The 9,522-nt window shown below is 46.8% G+C and overlaps 1 protein-coding gene across 2 annotated transcripts in view; it reads left to right on the forward strand.

The window, feature by feature from the left end:
• LOC149342430 (U2 snRNP-associated SURP motif-containing protein) overlaps window positions 1-6,525 on the forward strand; it is a 33,471-nt gene extending 26,946 nt beyond the window's left edge. For both annotated transcript variants that reach the window (XM_089544730.1, XM_089544731.1), the window contains exons 18-22: window positions 1,022-1,264; window positions 2,236-2,347; window positions 2,685-2,795; window positions 4,330-4,577; window positions 6,222-6,525. In XM_089544730.1, the coding sequence (XP_089400856.1) occupies window positions 1,022-1,264; window positions 2,236-2,347; window positions 2,685-2,795; window positions 4,330-4,577; window positions 6,222-6,339 (832 nt within the window). In that variant the 3' untranslated portion in view covers window positions 6,340-6,525. The remainder of the gene's footprint in view (window positions 1-1,021; window positions 1,265-2,235; window positions 2,348-2,684; window positions 2,796-4,329; window positions 4,578-6,221) is intronic.
• The last annotated feature ends 2,997 nt before the right edge of the window (window positions 6,526-9,522 follow it).

Here is a 9,522-nt window from a genome sequence, read left to right on the forward strand (position 1 = left end):
GAAGAAAGAGAGAAAGAGGTGCTGTAGTGGAGGTCTCCAGAATAATTTCCACCACCTGGGGACCTTTAACATGCACTGACATCGCACTGCACAGGGGTGCCTCTTGCATTTCGCCTTCATCGAGACGCGGGCCTCCTTGTGTTTTCTGTGCTGTTGAACAGCCGGCTCCAATCGCCAGCGTTTTCTTTTGAGCTGCTGTCAACAAGTCCTTTGAAACATTTTTTTCTGCTGCCAGATGACTTCAAGCCAGGTTCAGGGCTGGTCTGTTATTTACATCATGTAAAATCGCCTTTTCATACTGGAGCCTTAAAAGTTGCTAATCCAAGTACTCAGAATTTGCAAATGAGCAATGTATTTAATTAAGCACATCAACTACCTGCCGCAGCAGATTAGTGGCAACATAGCACTTTGCTTCTGAGCGCTAGGTTGTGAATTCAGACTCAAGCATGGCAGCCACATTTTGGTGGAGATGAAGTGCAAAATTATGCTTGCTGTGCGATTTCAGCACAGGTGAACAGAATGATTCGAGGTACCTTTCAGGCCGGAGTGCATTTTAGATTGTGAAAGCTTGGCAGATTTTTTTTAATATGTCACTTGGCATCTGTTCTTTATTCAAAAGTACATGGAGGTGGACACCTTTGCTAACTTAGTGCTGGGACATAGTGGTAACAGTCAGCCGCACAAACCTTCATGAGTGTTCTTAAAGTACAAGTAGCTCTGATATGTAAGGGAACAGTCGTGGGGGAAGCTATATAGAACAAAGGAAAAAGTGTGCTGCTGCTCACCCATCTTGTGGAGCAGTCGTTGTTTGATTGCGGGGAATGTGTTCCCTTTTATGTTGGAACAACCTGTACACTAGTGGGCGGCCATGCTTCATTGTGACTTCTGCTGGGGCTGCAGGCACCTGCAAAGGAATGTGTGGTGTCGTTCAGATCTGCTCTCAATTTTGAGACAGACTGGCAGCATTTTGCTGTTCACGATGTAACACACTCTTGCCGTGTTGTCCTGGGCGCTTGCGTAGGGCACCGCCACCGGCCAAATTTGTGCCCTCCAAATGGGAGACCGTGGACCCCGAGACGGTGTCACAGCAGGCAGTGACAACCTCCAAGTGGGACCTGCTCGACCAAGGGGAGGAGGAGGAGGAAGAAGAGGAGAACAGCAGCAGCCGGCGGGTGGGCTCTCTGGCCAGTCCAGCAGTGCACCACCCCACCACCAGTGGCGCCAGCAGCGTAGCAGCCTCCATGGATGATGACATTGATGGCGAGTGAGTCGCAACAACAACAAAAAAGTGTCCGTCTTGCCTGTGTATCTTTTCTGCTTGGGAGTAGCAGTTTACTTTCATGACACATTTCCTTTCATGGCAGATAGACGGTTCGATGCAGATGGTCACTGTCTGAATGACAGAGAATATGAGATGATAGGTTGGCACTAAAGATAAGAGAAGCGTTTGGCTAGTTTCGTGAGATGATACACATTCTTAGCTGTCAGCTCTTCTGTTATGAAATCTTTTATGTAAGGTCTTCTCCTGTTGATGTTCTCTAGCCTACCGTAAGAACCCGTCGCCAGGCTTCCAGCTAGAAGAGGCACGATCTATAAGTGGCGTTGGTTGGTAGTTTTGATTTTGGCGCCATTTCACCGTGCTCACCTCGCAATGCCCATGATGCTATTGGTAGCTGGACAATCGCACATTGCACAATGTCAGGACCGAGAAAGTTGTACTCGGCTGCTTTTAAAAGCAAAGTAATCGTAGCTGCTGAAAGCATCGGCATCTAGTCAAGCACTACTACATTGACTGGATGAGCTAGGGAGAGCCTGCAGTTGGATCGCAGATGCTTGGCGACGAACCCGTTAGTTTGTGGTTTCAATAAATGCGGGGTATGTAACACTTTATACAGTGTACCAAAGTAAAGTTTCTGTGGGAAAGATATCTTTGACACTCCGATGAAAGTACACCTGACAACGACAGTCACTAAAGTACGAAATACAGTGGAAATAAATGGTTTCGCTGAGCTTTCCTCACTCGTATTATATATTGATGCACTTTTTTCCAGTTATTCCCATCCCCAAAATACACCTCGTATCATATGCGCATATTTACAGTAATTTTATCATCCATTGTGATTAGTCAGTATGAACCAGGGGCACAAATGGGGTGGTTAAGTTGTGGTTGCTAGCAGCTTTTCTCCAGTAGCAAGGTGATTTCATTTTTCCCCCTTTTTTCAATGCTGTTTGCAGGCCCCTTGAAGAGGGTTCTCCCAGGGACGACTCTCAGGACTCCATGCCGGCCGTGGATCTGTTGAAAACAGAGTCAGGAGAAGAGAGAAGAGCCAAACTGCGTGAGATTGAGGTAGGCGTTTCTTCCTCCGTGGCATCCTTCTGCAGCATTAAGGGGTCTCTGAAAAGTGTTTTCTGAAGACGTTAGCGCAAAAAAACAGACAAGGGACAGAAAGAAAGGACACATAAGACATTCACGAGCGCTCGTGCATGTCTTGTGTGCTTTTCCTCTCTGTCCCTTGTCCATTTTTTGCGCTAACTTCTTCATAAAATGCATCACCAACTAGCTCGACAAACTTCCACAAATCGCACTGAAAAAATCCTTGCTGGAGGATATTTGTGAAACGTCCGCTTTTAGAGCCCCTCTAAACTGGAATAACCTTATATTTTTGGTGTATGTATGTTTGCAGCTCAAGGTGATGAAGTTCCAGGATGAGCTTGAGTCGGGGAAGAGGCCACGTAAGCAAGGCCTCACAATCAGTGCCCAAGTGGAACACTACAGGCAAAAGCTTATAAGGAAGGTGAGTGAAAGTACTGTTGCCTTGAAAGGGGAACGATGTCTTAGACAGGTTAGTGCGAGTAGGGGTTTTTTGCTCCGAAGTGAATATTTTGAATACTTCTGGCACACATATATGGTTCATTGGCACAATAGGGGCCATTACACGCAAAAAAGAGAGAGAGAGAGTGCATTGAAGTTATGTCGACTTTCTACATAAGTGGTATTGGAAATTGGGGGAGTCGACCTACACACGGAGCTGACGTATTTGTGGCATGTGGGACCTATTTATAGAACCTCCAACAAGTGGTTTTAATTATGATTGCATCCTTGCACAGCTGTTGCTTAGTGGCGATTCTATGGACTCCTGCTAGGCGTACGCACCACGTGCTCTGTGCCACCTCACATCAGGCGTCGGAAAAGAGCACCCATCTCCATGTGTCTGGTGCTAGCTTCCCTCCATGCCTGCACCAACATGCTCATTTAGCACATTTCACGTGGAGAAGAGCAGCTGCAGCAGTTGTAGTCAGCTCAGACTCATTCCACTGGGAGTCACTGCTGCACGTGCGCAGATCGCCCTGAGGATGCCACAAGGCGCAAACCAGCTGTTTGCACGCCTGCCCCGTTGGGACCAGTCAGTGCATGCACATTGGCAGTGTGCGCAGGCGGATCACGCTATGCTAAATCTCTCTATTGATGCATGCCGCCATGCTGGTTACAGTGCATGCACACTGCGGGTAGCGGGCCCACAGACACATGACAGGTGCAGATCTGAGCACGCGCTTCTACCTGCTTAAGTCATCTAACATACCGGAAGGAATAATTCGAGTCTGCAAAGAAAGTTGAAGGAGGTATGCGTTTCCACATGACAGCCTAAGCCGAGCACATGCCGCTATATGGAGACGGCTACAAACTAATTTCCACAATGTGGCCTACAAGATACAAGGCAGAATGCATCTGATGCGGAAACGCGGCAACCCTATACCACTTGTCAGGTTGCAGAGCTAGTCCACTACAACCAAAGATTGACAGCCCTAGTCGTGAGCAGTGAGAAGACCTTCTGACTTGCTCGGGCCCTCATAGACGGCTTCGGCCGACCCAACAGGCAAAAACGGCAGCTGAAGCCAATGTACTCCTGGGCTGAGGAATGCCGACTACTGCTCCTATCTCGAATCTATCCTGTTCCCTAACTTCATTACACCCCTTCCGAAAAGTTTTCAATCAGTCAGTCAAATTTTCTGTTCCTTGATTTATTCCTCAATGCGAAATTCCTTGAAACCCTTGGCTATACTCCACCTCACCTTGATAGTAAAATGGAAGCTGCTGAAATCAGGCATTGGCTTTCAGGCCTTTGTGCTTGGCTTTCACCAACTGGTACTTGTAGCTTTCACTCCTCTATCAGCAGGTTGTAAGGCAGAGTATTCTTGTATTCTCCTACCACTTCAGTCCAAATGGGATGGGCTTTCATCCAGAAAAGTTTCTAACAGTAGGTCTGATTCTCTTGTGTTCGGGTAGTGTGCAGCTTGTTCAGTCGTAACGTTGACTTGTTTTTCTCCCAGGACCAGGAGAAGTCTAGTGGCGGATCGAGCGAGCGCCGCAAGGAACGCAGCAAACGGTCCCGGTCCTTGTCCCGGTCACGGTCTCGATCACCCATTCTTAGTCCCCTGGTGGTGCGGTCAGGAGTGAGCCAACGCAGCAGTGGCAAAGTCAGCCCTGTCTCCTCCGAAGGAAAGAGCCGGCGGTCTCGCTCACCACGCTCACCTCGCACATCCAGATCACACCGGTCACGCTCGCCAAAGAAAAGGAGGTGAGCCAGACTCCTATTCTTTTTTTATATGTAGGGACATTTAGCTTGAATTTTTTTAATGCTTTATTGTGAAGCAATAGGATTCAAAATGCCTCTGCGGGACAATATTTTTCATCTGGTGGCAATGTTGGTTATGCGTAGTCATTGAGCATTGTTTAGAATTGCATAATATTGCAGATTGAATATTTCATTGTGAGTTTTTGTCATTAAATGTTCACATCGGTATGATTTATTGTATGTGGCCAGTGATGTAATTGCTTTATCAATTGCACCAAACTGCACCAGAAAGTTCATCCTTTGAAATGCTGACTCCTTATACAAATACGAGCAGTCTGCGCCAAACGTGTGCAATAACTACCAGCTAGTCTGGCACCGTGGTTGAGTCTCTCATGTCTTGGGTGATGTCACTGGCAAACCTTATCTTTAGATATCTAGAGTCCTTCATTCAGCCTATATTACGAGGATATAGGCTGGACGCCATGCTGATTGCATCTCTTGTCAGTCCGCGTCATGAATTAAGAGAAAAGTGACACAAGTCTCCAGCACTCTGGCGCCTTACTGTTATTGTGCCGAGGTGTGAGGGGCAGGCGAGAAACGTGCACTGGGCGAACATTCACAAAAGGTTTCAAGTCCTTGCTTGTCCGCAGTAGAAGATAGCACACAACTGCGAAATTCTTTTTAGGCATTGGGGTTTGTTTCTTTGCCATGTCAGAAACAACAGATTTGCGAGTGCACTGAACTGGCATCTCTTTATTTTATTTTTAATGCTAGAACATTATATGCCATTAGCAAAAAAGTTGCCATCCGCTGTCTATGGCATGAAATTCGGAAGATGTCACAACACATGAAAGCAAACATGTAGTCGCGCATGATGAAATGTAACGTATTAAAGTCATGATTCATAATCATTCTGCAACCTGGCATGACTCTGAACTTTAATGCTTTTATATTCTCACATGTAAGCACTCTTAAGGGAGCATCCTGGTCATGAAAAATAAATTTTTATTAATGTATTCACAGTTAAGATATCTTCAGAGAACATGTATTTTTGTGCCGATTCTAAATATATCATTTAATTGCATGTAAAACAATTCCTTAAATGTTATGCAAGTTTTTCGTGAAGAGCTTTCAAGAAAATTTTTTGCAGGAAACTTGCTGCAATGTATATTTGGTTTCTCTTAACGTAAAGGAATGCAATAAGGGTGAAATTGTCTTCCTGCCTATCATAGAACTTGAGTTACAATGTTCAGAAATATGAACAAGGGTTTGTATTCCTGTTTCTGAAATGGCAGCTTCAATACCCCTTTTTTTTTCTTTTTTGCTAAAATGGGCATCCAGAACTCAAGGGCCAACTTATATGCGGAGCTGACCTGTTTTTGGGGTTCATTGTAGTTTTGGTTGAGCCGCAGGTAGTACACTGCATTCTTTGAAACTACCAAACTGACATGCGGAAGTTTTTTTCTAATTAATCAGCTAGTAATTACTTCTTAGTATCTACCTGAGTGCAGCCATGTGACTGCAGAAGAAAGTTGTGCAGATTTCTTAGAAATTTCACAGCTGAAAGAAATGCGTATAGCAAGTTTTACCTTATAATTTTTTTTTTAATGAGCCAAATCACTCATCTCGTGTGGTGCATTGTTTCAGGTCTAGGAGCCGAAGCCCACACAAGTCAAGGCGCTCTCGATCGCGATCACCTCACAGGCGACGCTCGTCGCAGTCACCTCCACGAAAGACTCACAAAAGCAAAAAGAGTAAACACTGAAAGCAACATTGCCTGCTCTGCAGTGTGTACTGTCACCTTTCATTTGCCCTCATCCTTGCCCTTGGTCAACTTTTGCGTACCTTTTTTCGTTGTACAGTTTATCACATTCCCATTAAGCCACAGTGATCATGCATTCATGTACGGGACAGTTGGGACATACAAGTAAATAAAAGTGATTTGTTAGTAGCACATGTGTGTGCTTCGTTGCAGCTGCCAGTGCTAAGCTCCTCAGCAGCTGCAAAACTGCAAAACTTTGCGACTTTGCATTAGAGGAACGTCACATATTTCAAAACAAGCACAGATGGTGGGTGCGGCCTGAATGCAGCTTAGAACCACGCAGCAAATTAACTGCTTGGCTCGGAGTTTGAATGTATCTAATGAAAGCTCTTAGAAATCAAGGGAACTAACAAAGTTGCTGTCTGTGTACTGCAACCTCGGCCAATCCAATGTGACCACCAGCATCTTTCTATTGCCTTCCCAACAGTTGAATGTGGAGGCTCTGTAAATGTTGCAACAAAACAGGAACTGGCAGTTGATATCATCTGAGTTTCGCCTGAAGATGTTGCTTCTTTCACTTGAGAAGAAAAGCAAGGAATCTCAGCGGTGAGCATACATTGTCAGGATTCTCTCCCCTTGTTCTGACTCTTTGGAAGTTTCGTGGACACATATACACAACCCATTTGCCCTTCAATGAAATGATGGTTTTTAAGTTAACAACTGTTTTTATATCAGCAAGGGGTAATGAATGGAATGTTCTGAGAATAATGGACCACACTGGCAAGGTTGTAAGAACACCCAGGTGTGCTTTCTTGCACCGTGTCTTAAATTTTAATGGCACAGCTTTTGGAGAAGGCTCCTCTTTCTTTTTTTGCCTCGCTCAACTGAGCACGGTAGAGTGAAAACTCGTTAAGGCATACCTCGAGGGGCTGCAGAAAAACTATGAACAAAGCTGCAGTACGCCTAACCAAAAGTGACCAGTACATCCACAGACATGGTAATGGATTGTGCTGTGGTGTCACACGAAGGAAGGCAGACAGAAATTTGTCTACTGACAGGGTGACCTCGCAGCCTCGCCCAGTCCCACTATTAAGCTCACTATTTAGTCGGAACAGGCGAAGCACATTTGACTTTCATGCAGTTCCTCCAACGGAACAGCACTAGCTGTCTTCAGCTTCATCAGCATCATTTGCATTTGATGAAGTACCCCTCGCAGGCGTAGTCGTCGGCGGTCGTCAACGCTCAGAGCTTCGACCCGACACGAGGCTGGTAAGACGCGCTGCGGTGGCTGCGCACAATAGGCTGGCCGCAGCAAACTGCTGTTTTCCTCCATATGCCCTATCCGGGATTGCTGGCCGACCAGTGTCACTGTGCGGCTGTGATTAGGCCTAATCTCAGTGCGTTGTCATAGGTGGCGCGCTTGCATCGAAACCGTGGAGTGACGCTGGTCAACGCAGCAATACCGGATAAGGCACATGTAGGAAAACGAAACTTGGCTGCGGCCAGCCTGAATCCCTGAAGTACGCATCCATCGGGTTGTGGAGAAGCCCGACTCGCATGACAACAAAAATTCAGGGGGCACTTTGACTGTCTAAAGTCCGTAGAGGCGAAAGCGTTTTCCGCACCACTTTAAGTGCTTCTGTGGCACTGGTGGCGTCACATGTAATTGAGTACTAATTACTAAGTGATGACAAATCACTAATTAATGGTTAATTACTGATTAATGCCTGAATACTAATTAACTGCTAATTAAGCTTAAGCTTAAGCTTCGCCTTTAGGAGTGGAACGCGACAGCGTGTTGTAGCGCTGCCAGGGAGTCCACGGAACGCCACCACCCGTTCGGCGCGATGCCTTGCCGTTTCAACGCAACGGTTTTTGAGGAAAGGAAATGGCGCAGTAAATCTCTGTCATCTCGGTGGACACCTGAACCGCACCGTAGAGGAATGGAGGAAGTGGGAGTGAAAGAAGAAAGACGAAGATGGCCCGTAATGAAGAAAATGAAAATTGTATTTGAGGAAAGAAAATTACGCAGTAACTGTCTCACATATCTCGGTGGACACCCGTCAAAATTCAGGGGGGGGGGGGGGGGGGGGGGTGCACTTTTTTGACCTAAAGTGTGGTCACTGATGTGTGGTTAAGATGTTAAGCTTCGCCTCTAAGAGTGGAACGCGAGAGCGTCTTGCAACGCTGCCAGGGAGTCCATAGAACGCCATCGCCTATTCGGTTCTACGCCTCGCTCGTCGGTAAATTGGTTTTTGAGAAATGAAATGTATTTCTCTCTCATATCTCGGTGGACACCTAAACCTCGCCGGAAGGGAAGGGAGGAGGATGGCAGTGAGCGAAGAAACCGTATTCACTAGACGTGCCTTTGTTCATTCCAAACCATCGAGCTGGCATGGCGGAGTGGATAGCATGCTCGTCTCGCACTCCGAAGACCGGGGTTCGATTCCCGAGCTCGACCAATTTCTTACTAGGTTTTATTTATTTATATGGCCTGACTAGAGAAGTTAATTAGGCTAATTGGGTAATTAAGCAATTAACTAAGCTCAGTCCCACTTGGAGCATCACTATATGGTCCCTTCAATGGGTTGCATGGTTACTAGCCAAAGTACAATTGGCCCCGTTTGAAATTGGCGCACTGTGACGTCACGACCGTTTCGACCTACTGAAAAGCGTGACATTCTCTGTCGACAACTGCTGCTTACAACGATGAGACATTAAAGGCTTTCGCCTTAAAAGTCAACAATAAGGTGATGGGCAGACTCGCGCGGCTCGCACCCCAACAGCCTGCTCGCGTATCGGCGCCTGCTTGCGGGGTTTGTTGCGGGACAGAGGGGTACGCTAGCACCTTCGGTAAAGGAAGGGGAGAGTGTTCTCTCTCCGGGCGTGCCGGCAGCTGAAAACGTGCCTGTCGCGTGCTGCGCCGTATCGGTGTCGACCTACGCGAAGCACCGGCTAAGTTTCCTTGCAGTGTGCGGTGTGGTGCGTGACTACAAAAGACCCCTTCAGTCTCGTACGTGACGTTAGGTATACGCACTAACCGGGACGTTTGCGGTAAGCCACTGCATCATGAACGGGATCCAAATGCATGAGGTTTAATGGAAGCCGAGTCGGGGATTTCATGCGGCTACGTCCTAAGCGGAACTACCGCTTAAGCGAGAATAGGCCTCCGAGCTACACGCGGCG

This window comes from Amblyomma mixtum, chromosome 5, assembly GCF_055824585.1.
Source record: "Amblyomma mixtum isolate Tamu chromosome 5, ASM5582458v1, whole genome shotgun sequence".
NCBI lineage: Eukaryota > Metazoa > Arthropoda > Arachnida > Ixodida > Ixodidae > Amblyomma > Amblyomma mixtum.